Source organism: Lissotriton vulgaris, chromosome 3_1, assembly GCF_964263255.1.
Source record: "Lissotriton vulgaris chromosome 3_1, aLisVul1.2, whole genome shotgun sequence".
Classification (NCBI taxonomy): Eukaryota; Metazoa; Chordata; class Amphibia; order Caudata; family Salamandridae; genus Lissotriton; species Lissotriton vulgaris.
This window is the reverse complement of record NC_141689.1, coordinates 987,530,357-987,547,231: the sequence shown is the minus strand read 5'-3', so window position 1 is coordinate 987,547,231 and position 16,875 is coordinate 987,530,357. Positions and strand designations below refer to the sequence as shown.

Here is a 16,875-nt window from a genome sequence, read left to right as displayed (position 1 = left end):
CCACAATATCTGTAGGGACTTGGGCATCAATCTAATCATGCAATATCTCTGTGGGGACTTGAAAATTATCATCATCATACACTTACTCTGTCAGCTCTAGAATATTATTATAATATCATGCCATCTCTTTGGGGGCTATTAATGCACAGCCATACGTAGATGGTGCCAATTGGTGACGTTGATGAAAAACAACTAGGTGGTCAGATGGCAACTTGGTTTTGCCATCTGACCCAATTGCAGGATCTTAAGCCTCTAAATTAATTCAACTATGTGTTGTTTTCATATTCCTTAATGTTTGTGTGCACTCAGTAATAGGCTAAACATCCGTGAATCCCTGTCCATGCACTTTACATATAAGATCATTTTCTACTGTAAAATGCATTATTAGACAAATCTCTGTTCTAGGTACACCTAGGACATAGTGACCTATTCAAATTTGACTAAAGTATCATGTTGTGTATGTATGGCACTGAAAAAAAGCATTTATCTATTAGATAATGAGTGTATTCAATCAGAAATGAGAATTATTGAGTAGGTCCCCACAAGGATGGTAACACATGTCCAAGTCCCCACAATGATGGTTCTGTGCGCGTGACTAAATAACAACATATTTGTAAAATTGAAGCAGGATCCTGTATTATGAATTTTTTCTTAACATTTTTCTGTTATTGGTATGTTTTTAAAACATTGGGAAGGGTTAGTCCCCACAAGGCTGGTGAAAACACATAGTCCCCACAAGGATGGTAACACGTGTATGTGTGTGTGTGTGTGTGTGTGTGTGTGTGTGTGTGTGTGTGTGTGTGTGTGTGTGTGTGTGTGTGTGTGTGTGTGTGTGTGTGTGTGTGTGTGTGTGTGTGTGTGTGTGTGTGTGTGTGTGCGCGCGTGTGTGTGTGTGTGTGTGTGTGTGTGTGTATGCGACGGCGGGTTCTCTGTATGTATGGGTGCGTGCGTGGGCGCTCGTGTGTGTGTCTCTGTGTATGCGCATGCATGTGTGGTGTTGGAGCTTCCGGGGGGGGGGGGGGGAGCGTGTGTGTATGCAGTGTGTGTGCGCGCGCGCGTGTGTGTATGCGACGGTGGGTTCTCTGTATGGGTGCGTGCGTGCGTGCATGGGCGCTCGTGTGTGTGTCTCTGTGTATGCGCATGCGTGTGTGGTGTTGGAGCTTCCGAGGCAGGAGATGGGCACGGCATCGTGCGCGCCCACAAGGTCAAATCTGCGCTCGTGCCACTCTCGTGTCCACATTCCCAAAAACGGCTGACAATAGTTGTCGAGCAGACAGCAATCAAAGCTTCGCATTGAATGCAGGTCGAGCTCGACCTAAAAACGAGGTTTTATTGCAGGGAGGTTACCCCTCCTTTGATTTCAGACTAAATAAAGCAGGCCAGTTCTAAAATAGCCACGTCTTTTAACTGCTTCCAAAAGAGCTCCAAAGAAGTACACAATCTTAAACCAAGTGGCGGCGCATTCCTTAAAAGAAAGCCCTCCTAATCTGACCAACTTGACTCGAGGGGTTGCATAAAGACCCAGCAACCCTGCACGCAGAGGTCGTTTGGGAACATGAGGAGATATAAGGCTGTTAAGATAGTAAGGGGCAGTCTGAGTCATGGCTTTGCACCTGAAGCACAGCGCTGCAAATTTAACACACACCCAATGGAGTTAATGCAAGTGAGTGGAGACTGAAACAAGCCAAGGGACGAAACACAGGAGTCTGGCAGCTGCATATTATACGACCTACATCCCCTACAACAATAACCTCGGGCTCCTAAAAAAAGAGCACAGTTCCGTAGTCAAGACACAATATAGTAAGGGCTTGAATAACAGTCCTTTGGCCAGAAATGGGAAGACGACAAATACTTTTATGCAGACCTTGAAGGAGCTAAAAACAACTTGCAGGCCCTTTATTGATCTGAGCGTCCGCCATGTGTTTGCTATCAAGCCAGAATCACAGGTCTTTAACCGCCAATTTAGGAGTGGGAACTGGACCCAGGTCCTCTGGCCAACCGCCTGAGGCAGAATTTCTGTTTTGTTTCTGTTTAATTTCAGGCCGTTTTGTTACATTCAGTGGACTACAGGAGCTAAACAAGGCCGTAACTTTATCCTACTCTTGAAGGTAGACATAGAAAAAAACAATTTGTTAGGTATAGGAAAACAATAATGACGGAGGCCTCCAATATGTTCGTCAAACAGGACGTAGATATAAAAGAGTGGGGCTCAAGTAAGATCCTTGAGGGAAACCAAACGGCATTTGGCGAACAGAGGATGAAGAGGAGTTAGATGTGACCTGAAAGTATGATCTTGCAGAATAGAACAGAATCATTCCAAGGTTGAGTCCTTATTGCCGCTTTCCCCAAGAGGGTGAGAATGGAGTATAACTAAGTGTATATAGATGTCTATGCATATGAAATTATAGATAAGAACTGCAATAACCATAGGTGGCCGTGGGCGAGGGTGGGTGCATGTTAATCTACAGCATTACAAGCCAAGAACAGATGCTTTCAGGGTAATAATCTGTTTGAGGTATGTGTGGCGGAAGACATACATGTTTTGCATAGACTGTGTAGCAGTGCCCTCCTAAAGCAGTGGGTAACCTGTGGGCATTCAGGTTGTTTGGAAAAGTGTACATAGCACCACCTGTCCTAACATTAGCTTGTTAGCATGCTGGAACATCCACACAATAGTGCTTGGTAAATTTGTGTGGTGTTGACCATGTAGCTGCTTTACAAATGTCAGCTATGGGAATGTGGCCTAAGAAAGCCATAGATGCCCTTATTTTATGAGCAGTGTGCACTCTAGGGGGTATAGACTAAGTTCTGTTGCCTTTGAGATAGCATTTTTGGATGCATTTAACGATCCAGCTAGAAATGCCAGATTTTGAAATGGGGTTTCCTTTATGAGGAAGAGCATATACAACAAAGTTGTTTTATGAAAATCTTTTATACTGTCAATATAATACATTAATGTTATTTTGACATCTAACGTATGAAGAGCCATTTCTGCTATGGATTCTGGCGGAGAAAGCAAAACAGGTAGTTCACCTGATTGGTTAATGTGGAAAGGGGACACTATCTTTGGAAAAGTTTTGAGTTGGTACACTGAACCACCCTATCCCTATCAAGTTGGAAAAATGGTTCTTCAAAAGTTAGTTATAACTTCGGCTAGTTGAGCGAACAAGCCATGCCTCCGGTCCCACCCTTTGGGGGATAGAGGCCTACTTAAAGCAGTGCATTGCGCATCCGCGCCATAGCCGCTCCAAAGGCAAGCCCGTCTGAACACTGATCGTTCACAGCGCCAGCCATGCTGCCAGTCGGGTGCGAGATTCGAACCCTATACTCTCCTACTCGGCTGGCTTCCTAAAGGAGATTAAGGCAAGGATATAAATCTTGACTATGTATTCTTTGATCTCTCAGATCTCAGCGCTGGGGATAAAACTTTATGCACTGCCTGTGGCCTTTATTTTAACATCTCAGGTGCTAATACTAATACTGCATCTCCTGTAACGCACGCTTCCCTTCACCCGACTACATTTTACAGTGATGTAGAGCGATACAGTGCGCACTCATTCAAATCAAATCAAAAACATTCATTTAGCGCACACATCACCTAAAGGGCTCATGACGCTGGTAGACGGCTCCTGAGTTGTCAATATAAGAGGGACAGAGTCAATGGTCTAACAGCCATGCTTTTAGATTCTGGCGGAAATGGTTATGGTCAGATGTGATACACAGGTATAAAGATATTGTTTTAAAGACAATTATGCATGTATGTTGAAAACATTACCGCAAAAGAAATAAGAAGACTTGATTCCAATTTTAAGTATTAGGATTGTTATTCATCAATTATTTAAACCAGGGGTCTCCAAACCGGTCCTGGAGGGCCGGATCCATGCCAGATTTTTTGGATATCCCCATTGAGATAAATGTAGTAATTTAAAAAATCTGGCATGGATCCGGCCGTCCAGGACCGGTTTGGAGACCCCTGATTTAAACAAACAACAGTAGGAAGGGAAGAAAACAGTTAAAGCAGCACTGTTATAGGATGAATCAAAAAACAACCCAAATTTGCACTTGGTGCTAAAAATGTGCAAGTGACTTAAGTGGCGACGCAAGTGACAATGTGGACAGCATGAGCGGCGCAAAGTGAACAATAGTGTAGATTATATACAGTGAATGAGAACATATGACTCAAGAATGATCTAAATTGTACGAGTGATTACCATTAATTTTGCAATGAGTTATAAGAAAGTAGTGCCATGTTTTGCGCTGTGTAGTCGACGGCGTTTTGATCCTCTTGAGTTGGGATCATCTTCAGGACAGGGCGGTTCAATTTAGCGGGTACTGTGTTGGCCGGTGGTATGCACAAAAAGATGGTGCTTTTGTTCCTGGTTGGAGATGAGGGTAAACCAAGCGTGTTTTATCTCGGGAATCTAATTTAAACAGTCAGCAGTGAGGCAAACAGCATAGCGGGACGTCCGGCCCCAGTCTCTAGACATCCAGCATGGGATCGTAGATCTTGAAAGTTAACAGGCATCAGCGGCGGTCAAGTATTCCGTATTAGTTCAAAAATGGCCGGTCCTGAATGAATCGTAGGCCAGCAGTGGAGTCGGTCCTGGGGCCGGGCGGAATGGCCACACATTCAGCCCGGCCTGTGGACAGACTCCACTGCTGGCATACGATTCATTCAGGACAGTTAACCAGTGACTCGAGTACCTTCCCGAAGTAAGGGAGCAGCAAGATTGGACGATAGTTGGTTAAAAGTTTGGGTCTGCAGTAGATTTTTTTTAAATTGGTCTGACTCTGGCTGCTTTCCATATCTTTGGGACCACTGATCTTGCCAGTGACCTATTAAATAGACTTCTGATACTGTCCAGAAGCACCGGAAGAATTTCGGACAGAAAACGAGGTGACACAGGATCGACTGGTGAGCCTGATTTAATTTTTTCCATGGCCTTGGCCACTTCCTCAGAGTTGTATTGGGAAAATTCCTCTAAGAGGGGGAAGAGCCCAGCGGATGAAGTATGGTACTTATCTTGAGTATTTAAATATTGATGTGAAGGAAAGGAACTGTGATTAGTGATAATTTTTTCTTCAAAGAATTTAGAAAGAGAGCCCGCTCAGTCCTGTGAGATAGGGACACCTAACTGAACAGGGGGCATCGTAAATTCCTTTAAAAAGTTATAAAGTTCTTTACTGGAATTTGCCGCTTTTTCGATTCAGTTTAGGAGGATTTTTTTTTTACTTTGCCTGATATTTTCCATATAACTACGATGGCCATTTTTATAGCTCTCGCGGTCAATTTGGGCTTTACTTTTCCTCCATTTACGTTCTGCGGTCCTGCAGGAGGCGTTTCATATTTTTATTTGCTCTGTGAACCAAGGGGCAGCACTAGGTTTTATTTTAATCTTAGTAAGAGGACCGATCTGATTTAGTGTGGTTGTTATTTCTCCCTCAAAAAGGGAGGCTGCCTGATCAATGTTCTCCTCTTGACACTGTGGAGGGAGGTTGAAATGAGCTGAAAAGGAGGTAGGAGTGACTTTCCGCCATGATCTTCTCCATATAATCTTACTCCTAATCTCATTTGCAATGGTCAGAGTTGGAATTGTGAACTTCAATAGGTCATGGTCTGACCATAGTAACGGGGATGGAGGTTTTACTATGATGTTTGTGGCATTAGTGAATAATAAATTGAGCGTATGGCCCGCAACATGGGTAGGGCCAATCACCATTTGAGTTAATCATAGGGTGCTCATATTGGTGATTAACTGATTTGTATCTAGATTGTAAAAAATCTCTCCATGATAATTAAAATCACCTATTAAAAGGAAAACATCGGCAGCCAAGGTGTGAGGGGCAATGGCCTAGAGTAATTATGGACAAAGTCGTTTTTCGGGCCCGGAGGTCTATATACTGAGGCTTTTCTCATAGTGCCATGTTGAACCATACATTAATGCTAGGTCACTGACAAAACACTGTTTAGAATTCAATCTTTTTTGGACACCTATAAGCCCTTGGTGACCTTTATTATGGAAACTTGGGCGGATGCTGCTTCCAGCCCAGAGAAGCATGCAACTATTCCACAGGGCTTCTCGATTTACAGATTAGAGCATCCCGGTAAACGAAGCAGTGGTAAAGCCATTGTCCACCGATCTGATTTGTTGGTTCAATGTTCATCTTTGCCCTGTTCAAATTGTAAAGCAGTGTTTTTTCAGGTCGAAGTGTCAAAAAAGGAGGTCCTAAAAGGGATCCTTCTCTATCGGCTCCCAGGGTCACAGGCCATCTTCGCCGAAGAGATACGCAATTTATTAGAAGCAGATATTCGCTCTAGCAATCACATAGTACTGGGTGATTTTAACTTGCATTTGGAGGCATTAGATGATCCTGATATTTTATTCTTCCAGTCCACAATGTCCGCTTTGGTTTGTTGCAATTAGTAGTAGGTCCTACCCATGGAGCGGGTCACACCCTTGATGGGATCTTTTCAAACAATGCTGCTTTAGACAAGATAAAAACTGTGCCTCTATCCTGGACTGACCATAGAGTCGTTCTTTTTGAGTGTCATTATACACAAGCTTGTCCAGCTCCGCCTGCCCATCCAGTAAGGACGAAATCTCGTGCATGGCACAAAATTCAAGCAGACGTGTTTTTATCACAGCTTACAAATTCCTTTCCCACTGTCTCGGATGATCCAGAAACAGCAGCCCTGCAATATATTATGTGGCTGGAAGCTGTGTTCCTGTCCTTAGCTCCAGTAAAAAGATCCCAGATAAAAAAATGTATCTATCAGCTCCCTGGTTCGCAGAGGACCTTAGGACCCTCAAGCAGAGGTGCAGAAGGCCAGAAGAAAAATGGTGCTTTGCCTACTGCGAACGAGAAAACGTCAAGTAAAAAAACAGCTTAGCTATGTACAGCGGTATTAAAGGGGGTGGTGATGGACGGAGCATCTGAACCAATCAAACACTCACACCCAGTCACCAGATCTGGGTTTAATCCATCACCGTTCTTCAGCCCACTCTGCCACCCCAGTTCAGACATGGCCATATGAAAATCAGTCTGACCCTGTGCCTCATGGGAACAGTCCAGCCCGAACTGCCAAGCCATGCCTTCCCTGGACCGGAAACAAGCTTCCTATTCAGCTAAGCTTGCTTGAATCCAGTGGCAAAGTGAGCAAGGGACTTACGTCTGAGCATACCCTGCCAAATTATGGCGAATTTGCATATGGCCATGTCTAAAATGGGGTGGCAGAGTGGGCTAAAGCACGGTGATGGATTAAACCCAGATCTGTTGACTGGGTGTGAGTGTTTGATTGGTTCAGATGCTCCGTCCATCACCACCCCCTTTTGTAGCTGTGTACAGAGCACAAATCCGTAAGGAAAAAACAAAATATCTTACAAAAAAATTGAAGCAGCTAGTAACTTCAGTCACTTCCAATTCTCTCAAGGACTGCTCTCAATCAGTGCAAAAATGTCTTTAGGCATAGGGTTTTTCTTAGCAGGAGCAGTAATGGTAGAGGAGGCCTGCATGCAGATGCTGCAGGCGACTAAGGAGAGTTTACTGGGGGTGAAACCTTGGAAAACTCCGTCTCTGGAGGGCTGGGGGACACGATGACACTGCTAGCCCACTTCAACTCGGGCTTGGCGTGATGAGTGCAGTAGTGTCTTCAGGCGTCGGATTTCTGAGGTCACAAAGTCATCACAGTAGTCTTTGATTGCCTGCAGGATGCAGGGAAGCAGGTCAGCTACTTCTCAGGTCTTTGATCCTGGGTGAAGTGCTGGCAGGTCTCCCGAGCTTTGGGGACTCAACCGCTGCAGGATAAGTTGACGTTTGGCGCAATTGTCGAAGTCAGCATTCAGGCCGGTAGAGTTGGCGCTAGGTCAGTTGATGGGTCTTCAGATCTTGTAGGATGAGATTCTTCACGTCCTTCGTATTTCAGCAGCAGGGTCTGTTCTTCTCGAGGAAGGGGCGCCCCTAAATACTGAATGTAGGGTTGTTAGATCAGTGTAGGGTAATAGCCAATGGATAACTGACCCCTGGGGTCGCTAAGCCCCCTATATGACCACTTCCTGTGGGCATAATCGTGTCCCAGAATTCCTAAGTAGGTCATCACAAAGATGGCTACTTCTGAAATGTTGTGTCCACATCAGTTTAGCCCACCTATGGGGTGGTACTGGCCTGGGGAGGTGTGCTTACTTGACTAGCTAATTTTCCTCCCGTCCAGGAGCCAAAGGGGCTCTGGACAAAGGGGGTAGGCTTCCTCTCCTGTGAGAAGAACCAGATTCCCATTTCAAAGGCAGCAGCTCTTTGAAGCTTGCCGAATTAAGAAGGCTAATCAGCAGATCAGCCTGTGGGAGGGGGTGTGACACCGTCTTCCCGGCCAGGCTTTTGTTCTTGGTCTCCTGAGAAAAGGTCAGGAGACCAAAGAGGTCACAATAGTGTCTTGGGTGGCATGCTGGCAGAAACCTGTCAGCGAGCACACCAGAGGCCGGTAGGTTTTCAGGGGGCACTCTGTGTGCATGTATTGGTAAAACCAACACTGGAATCAGTGTGGGCTTATCAATACGCAATGTTTGACACCAGATAACCCTATCTTCAGTGAAGCTAACATGTAGCTGGGGAACTCATTTTCACCAGTGTCCAGCACACATTTTAAAATGGTTTCACTGGTCACTTGCACTGGCAGTAATAGGACTGTCCAGCACAGGGGCATATCTGCTCATGCAGGTATGCCCTCACATGTAATATCCAGCACCCTGCCTTACGGCTGTTAGGCCTGCTGTAGAGGTGACTTACAAATATTACTAGCAGTGATAGGGGACCTGGCACACTGACATGTGCTACATGTCGTGTTTTCACTTTTGTCTGCACCAAGACACACAGCCTGCAATGGCAGCCTTGCATGTGCTTTGCCAGGGTTATCTTAGGGTTGCAAAATGTGTGCTGCAACTCGTAGGGACCCTCTTTAGTACAGCAGGCCTTAGGTACCAGGGGCAACACTTACTAGGGACTTACAGAGGATGCTTAAGATTTTGCCAAATGGTGGGAAACAATGATACAGTTTTGGGAAAGAGATCTGGTACTGGAGACCTGGTTAGCAGGAACCCAGTGCACTTCCAGTCGAAATTACAGCATTTACTCGACAAAAAGTGTGGGTGACCATGTCTAAAACAGGAAGGAGGGGGCTCACCCAGAAACAGGAGTATTACTGGGAGAAATTATTTCATTTTAAACATTGGGGAAAGGATGGATGTTTTGATGTGTTTGCCTTCAACAAAAAAGCAGGAAAAGGGAAAGACAGAAGGTGGGTAGAAAAAGCAGCAACAGAAGGGTGGTTCAGGGGTTGAGCCCCTGAGAAAAATCCACTTACAAACATCAGGTACAGGATCTGGTATATGAAGGGGGAGAATAATAAAAAAGAAGAAGATCTATGCAATCCTTTACAGTACCCTACAAAGAGTGCGCCAATTGTCGAGATTAATGGCATTTACACCATAAATAAAAAGAATGTAAAAAGCAATTTCAAAGAAAGTATATTGTATGAATTGCTTTCTGCAAAATGATAAATGTTAATCATCTTGAAAATTTCAATTCAGCAGTTTAGGAGATGAGTTCAGAAAACAAGTATTTTATTAATTGCTCTGGAGCATTGTATCTTATCATTTTAGAAACTGCATTTGTAAGAAAGTTTCTGTATTCAAGAAAAATGGTTGTGGCTGTGCTGTATGGTAAAGCAAAACTCTGAATACACCTACTTATCACTGTTTGCCATCCTACGGAACTCTTGCACGGTCAATGGTTTCTTCTGTATGTTGTACTGAGTGAAAAGCCCAGACTGTCCCGTTACCATCTGCTGGATCGGAGCAGGAATCACAAGGTCATCAATGTCATCGTAATGCTTTTTTGGCTTCCATCCCTTTGGTGGAATCACCTAAATGAGAACAGAAAAAAAGTAAAATTTCAACATGTTCACCGAAGCGTAATCCCGTCTACAGATCTAAGGCTTACCAGGGTATTTGTACTTCTGGTCTGATTTACTCCTTCTCTGTTATGGGAGTGCCTTGTAGGAGATTTACCAAATACTAAAAAATGTCAAGTTGGAGGATGCGTAGGAAAGTGGGTCAGAGCAAAACTGTAGAATAGGAGGTGAATTTGGACGCCACTCAATCTTCACAGGAACCCTTTTGCTGATGGACTTTTCAGCCAATGGTAATGCCTACCTACTGTCCATCCAGTTTCAGAAATACCCTGCTGTCTTGAACAATACAGTAAGGACTAGCCTATTTGTGGAGTGACTCAAGGCTGTATGGTAAAGAGCAAACTATTTTGTTTGCTCATGAAGCCCTCACCGACCACCCGCCAGTGACCGAGAAGTCATAAAACGCCTGCAAAACAACCCCACCTTGATCATCGAACCAGCTGATAAGTGGGGTGAGATCGTCCTTTTGGACAAAACTGACTATGATACAGAATGTCGCAGACTCCTCAACGACACACGCAACTACAAAATCCTAAGGAGAGACCCCACAGCGGAACTACAGATCACTATACACACCCTGGTAAAAAGAGCCAGTGATGCAGAATATATCTCTACTCAAGAGGCCGAATACCTCTGAACCAAAAATGCGAGAGTCCCATATTTCTACACTGTAACCAAAGTACACAAGGGGATAATACCACCCCCAGGAAGACCCATTGTATCTGGGATCAAATCACTATTGGAACCACTGTCGAGGTACTGCGAATATTTCCTCAACCCATTGGTACAACAGACCCCCACCTACATTAAGAATACCAAGCAGCTCCTCAATATCATCAAGGGTGGGAGCTTTTACCAGACAACCCAACTCCTGGTGGGACTTGATATATTGATATAGGGAGTCTTTATACCAGCCTCCCCCAAGATGCCACACTCCAAGTCCTACATGATGTGCTTAGGCATACCACTTGGACCTACCACACTCCAAGACACTTCATTCTAAACTGCGCAACCCTAGCACTCAAGAAGAACTACTTTGAGTACAAAGGGACCTATTACTTACAAACCAACGGAACATCAAAGGGCAGTGTTTTTGTTCCAAGCGTGGCGGGACTATACGTCCACCACTTCGAGCAGGAACATATCATGCCACCCACCAACCCTCACTCAGGTAACATAAAAACGTGTCACAGATACATAGATGACATCTTTGTAATCTGGGAGGGCACACAGGATACACTGAACACATTCCCTACTTGGCTCAACAGGCGAGACCCCTATCTTAGGTTCACTAGCACCTCAAGTGCAACCAACCTGGCATTTCTGGACCTCAACATTATAGCAGAACTTGAATCCGAATCCAACTTCCTATTTGTAGGTATACTATCCAAGAGAGTGATGATGTTACCTTAAGCTTGAAAATATCCCAGTCGATGATTGATCTTTCCACCAGCAATTCGCCCCACTTTGTGATCCCTGCGTCTAGTAGGACTCTTTTGACTGTGTTGGCTTCTTGTGATGCTAATCCAGGTAAGTCCCAAATCGGGGCATGTTCAGCTAAGTATCCTATCCCGGCCTTAGATTTTATTTGAGACCATTCTTTTAAACTGCTCAATAGTGTCTTTAATCTAATTTTTTTTTTAAACTTCTGGTGGCCGAACTTGAAGAGAAAGCCGTTCACTGGAAGGTCCGAACCCAATAGCATTGCCTTGTACATAGGACCATTTGCATTTTCCCAGGGGATCTTAAGTAACATCCTGGAGTGGGACAGATGAAATGCCCAGGCGTAGTATTCCAGGTCTGGCAATGCAAGCCCCCCTTTTTCTCTTCTCCTTCTCAGTTTTTTCCAAGCTAATCTGCTGGATTTATATCCCCAAATAAATGAATTAATATTTTGCAAGCTGTTTGGTATCAAAGACTAGCGGGATGGAATTAAAGATAAAAGTAAATTTCGGGAGAATACTCATTTTTATCAAGCTAGTTCTCCCATAGATGGTAAGCGGGAGGAAAGACCAGGCTTTCATCAAAATTTGGGATTCTCGGGAGATACGGGCTAAGTTGTTTTGAGCCAAGTGTTCTAGATCTTTAGTTATTGTAATTCCCAGGTACCTCATTGAGGATTTTACCGGGAGTTGAAGATTGTGGATATTCCAAACCATAATTTCCGTTTTCCCTGCATTAATTTCGTATCCAGAGAATTTCCCGAAATTCTCCGCTTTTTTTATAATTATGGGGAATGCCAACGCAGGATCGGTTGTATAAATGAGTATATCATCGGCATAGAGGCCTTTAGAAAATATCCTAGTTGAAAGACCGGCGGGAAAAAAGGAAGTTGCACTCTTCTGTTGGCATATCATAGAGGATGGAGAGCGAGACTTCAACCGCCCGGAAAAACTTTGGGGTGCGGAGGGAGAACCATATATGGAGGACATTTGGGAGGAATCTTTTACCCTCCTCTATAAAATCACTAAGCCAGCATGGCTGAGGCGCAACCATTTCTTCACACTTCACAGAGCGTATTACTCTCCGAAAAGGCTGTCGAAATTTCAATCCGGGAAGTGCTGCTGTAAATGCTCTTTACCAGCAGCCTCAGATCTTCATATGTTTTGTGAGTGTCCGAACATTGCCACCTTTTGTCACGAAGTCAGAACAACACTCAAATCTATTCTGGGAGTATCTATCCCGTGCTCATGGGCTTTAATCATCTTCGGATTAAATGACAACATCAAGGGATTAGAGAGAGATTTTCTGTTTTATGCCATTTTACTGGCTAGAAGAGAAATCTGCAAAAATTGGGTTAACATAAATCCCCCAACACATGCAGAGTGGCTGTCTTCATTATATGCAACATCAAAGCTGGATCTATCGAGAACATGTAGCCCTCGATCTCTTAGATTTTGGGACCTCTTGATCGATTGGAGAAGGGATAGTTAGCCAACCCGGGTTTTTTTTTGTTTGTTTTTTTCCCCCCCGGGTCCGATGATTAGGCCTAAAATCTCTCTGTCCAAAAGGGTGGTACCGTACAGCTACTGGACAACTGGCCGAACTGGTCCGAAGGGAGTACGTCCATCCAAGCTCTGTTGGCGACATTGGGTCTGACTCTCTGGGCACCTGGAGCTTAGTATTGGGCCTCTGGGTGCTACAGGGGGGTCGGTCCTTGTGTCTGTGAGGACAGGAGCACAGTTGGATCGACTTTATGGCTAATGAGGTCGAAAAAAAAAAAAAAACATTATAGCAGAACATGGCACCCTGCGCACTACCACCTACTACAAACCTACAGCTAGAAACTCGTTACTGCGGTTCTACAGCTTCCATTCCAGACCACTCAGAGAGAACCTCCCTTTTGGCCAGTTCTTGCGCATCCGCAGGAACTGCAGCCATATAACAGACTTCAGAGAGCAATTGCGTGCCCTATCACACAAACTAGAGGAACGTGGCTATCCCAAAGCCATTATTGCTAAAACGTGCAAGAGGGCTCGCAACCAAAATAGGGAGTCCCTTCTGGAAACAGTGGTTAAAGACCCCGAAACACCACCTATGACGTGTGTAACCACATACAACACGGCCTCTAACCAAGTTTCAAGCATTATTTGCAAGCATTGGAGAATAATCAATTCAGGAACCAGAGACTGGGAGACCCCACGCTTTGCATTTAAAAGAGCCAACAACTTAAAAAGATCACTAGGTGTCCACACGGCCAAGAGCCAGTCCAAAACCCACTGACAACACCATCCTCAACACCTGGGGACTACCTTAAGTGACTGGCCACTATCCATGCAACAACTGTAGTGTGTGCCACCTCACTAAACAAATAAAAAAACTCCAACTTGAGCCCGGTGGACTCAACGTCAACACACTAACTGTAATTCCAGCAATTTGGTGTACCTCATCCCCTGTCCCTGTGGCCTCCGCTATGTGGGCATGACAAAGCGAAAAATGCGTAACAGAGTAGTTGCACATAGGAGCACGATCAGATGTGGCAAAAACATCAGTAAACTGACAGAACACTTCCTGTCAAATCACCATACTCCCAACGACCTGACCTGGACTGTTATTGAGCAGTTTGCCACCTTTCGCCAAGATAATGAGAGGATGCTGCTGACCAAAGAACAAAGATGGCTCTACCGCCTGTCGACACATCGGTCTGGACTATATGACTCCATACCATGGAGCTCTTTAAAACCGTGAATCATAGTACTTAGTCTGAACCATGAATTTGAATTTGAATTTAAAATTATTTATATAGCGCACGTTCACCAGCGGTTTCATGGCGCTGCAACTGGCAGATAACAGGGCAGGAGTGGCAGAAACTAAGCTAGAGGAATTCGAACTGCAGGAGGACTAATTGAAGAATTTGGTGAACAAATGAGCTTTGAGCTGTTTCCGGAAATGCGGATAGAGAGTTAAGGCTCTAAGCTCTGGAGGCAGGGAATTCCAAAAGAGTGGAGCAAGGGTCGCAAATTTCGATCCTCCCCATTTCTTCCTCCGGAACCGCGGGACTGTGAGAAAGGATTGGGTGGATGAGCGTAGTTCCCTGGTAGGAACATAGGGGGTGATCTCAGATGAGATAAAAGCCGGTGCCGTGCCCAGTCGAGCTTGGAAGGTGATGGAGGCAAGCTTGAACAGGACACGTTCACGGACTGGGAGCCAATGTAGAGACTTGAGGAGGGGAGTGACATGGTGGAACTTTGGCAAATTAAACACCAGGCGCGCCGCCTGGTTCTGAATCTGCTGCAACCGCCTTAAGCTATATGCAGGTATACTAGCATATAGGGCGTTGCCGTAATCCAGGCGGGAGATGACCATTGCCAGGGTAATCAGTTTCAGAGCGTCAAAAGAAAAGAAACGGGACACCTTGCGTATAGTGCGCAGTGAAAGAAAAGAAGAAGACACCACAGAACTAACCTGGGAGTGAAGGGTGAGCTGGGAATTGAGTTTGATGCCTAATGTTTTTACTGAGGTAGAGGGAACAGGTGGAGAGCCTAGGGAAGGGGGCCAAAACAGAGAAGACCAGGGACTGGATGAACCACCCGTCAACACCAGCTCAGTCTTGTCTGGGTTGAGTTTCAGATGGTTGTGGTTCATCCAGTCTCGGATGTGAATCATAATAGATTGAAAATTAAGGACAGAAGAAGGGGAAGAAGACAGATTAAAGACGAGTTGGAGGTCATCCGCATAATTATATACGGTGACCTCCATCTGCTGCAGTGAAAAAATAAGAGGGGCGATGTAAAGGTTAAACAAAAGGGGTGAAAGGGAGGAACCTTGGGGGACCCCGCACTGAACTTTCCAGAAGTCCGCAGAAAAATCACCCAGGCGAACCGCCTGGGTGCGGTCCCTCAGGAAGGAGGACAACCATACCAGGGCGGTACCCCCGATCCCCGCCGCCTTGACACGGGAAAGTAAGATGGTGTGATCAACCGTGTCAAAGGCGGCTGAGAGATCGAGGAGGACCAGGGCCTGGGTCTGGTTAGTATCCATTCCCTCCCTGAGGTTGTCAAGGACCGAAAGTACTACGGACTCCGTAGAGTGTGCGGGGCGGAAACCGGCCTGGCGGGGGGCTAAGACCCCATGCGTCTCCACAAAAGAGCTCAAAGTGCAGGTGACATGGCGCTCAAGCACTTTTGCCAAGAATGGCAGGGGGGAGATGGGGCGATAGTTGGCGGGGACCGAGGGGTCCGCGCCCGGCTTCTTTAGGATAGGGACAATGACTGCTGTTTTCAGTGAGGCGGGTACAACGCCCTGAGCGAGAGAGCTATTGAGGAGGTGAAGGGGGGGGGGTCGGGACAAGAGGTAAAAATGTGACGGAGAATGTGGGAAGGGCAAGGGTCTAGGGGGGAGCCAGATTTGACTAGAGGGATTATCGAAGTCAGGGATTCCCTGGTCAAGAGAGGAAGGGCACCAAGTTGTCCCTTGGGGGAGGACACTGAGGATCCACAAAAGTAGGAGAAGGGGGGAGGAATGTTGGCTTTGATGGTGGCAATTTTCTGGATGAAGAAGTTGTTAAGGGAGTGACAGAGTTCCTGAGAGGGGGTGGGCTTCAGAGTAGTTCTGTCGGAGAATGCCAGGTTATGCACAATCAAGAAGATTTCCCTCGATTGGTTCTCTGCAGCGAGAACTTTGGAGGAAAAATAAGCTGTTTTCGCCGCCAAGATGGTCTGTTTATATTGGGTCAAGATGTTAGTGAACTCCAATCGAAGTAAGGGGCAGTAGTTTCTCCTCCAGTTACACTCCGCTCAGCGTACCGCTAATTTGATGATCTTGAGGTCCTCATTAAACCACAGGTTTGCATCCTTCTCCCGCTTTGAGGTGACCCGCTTCAGGGGGGCGATGGAGTCGCAACCTGAGGTGAGCCACTGATCAATGGACGTGACCTGGGAAAGAGTGGATAGACCTTGTAGGAGGGGGTAAGAAGCGGTGAGTAAGGCGGATAAATTGTCGGGGTCTACTCGCCCCCAAGCCCGGACCCAGACATTTTTAGGAAGTGGGGGCTTGACCGGGGGGTGGGTGGGAAGGGCAAATGAGATCAGGTGATGGTCCGACCACGTGCAGGGTGAGATGGATAGGGACTTTACGGGACAATTCAAGGACCAGATCTGGTCTAAGATATGTCCTTTGACATGGGTAGGGGAGTGGATATAGGATATGAAATTGAGAGATTGAAGGGTGTCTGAAAATTCTTTTGAGGAAGGGCATTCTGCGAGGTCTGAAGGCCAGAAGTTAAAATCGTGGCTAATACTTCCAGAAAGCTGGGGAGAAACAGTAAGGGCGATTGGGGGGGGGACGATAGATAAGTACACAGGTGAGAGGGGGGGTAATGGAAGTGGTACGGATAGCCAGGTACTCCGTAGTAGCAATATCTGGCAGAGAGAGACTTTGAAAAGGGAAGTCGGCTCGGGCGATGACCGCTA

General features: G+C 45.7%; 1 protein-coding gene across 2 annotated transcripts in view; it reads right to left on the bottom strand.

The window, feature by feature from the left end:
- Positions 1-16,875, bottom strand: part of KDM4C (lysine demethylase 4C) — a 2,012,700-nt gene that overhangs the window by 1,827,244 nt on the left and 168,581 nt on the right. For both annotated transcript variants that reach the window (XM_086961357.1, XM_086961358.1), the window contains exon 3: positions 9,741-9,916. In XM_086961357.1, the coding sequence (XP_086817483.1) occupies positions 9,741-9,916 (176 nt within the window). The remainder of the gene's footprint in view (positions 1-9,740; positions 9,917-16,875) is intronic.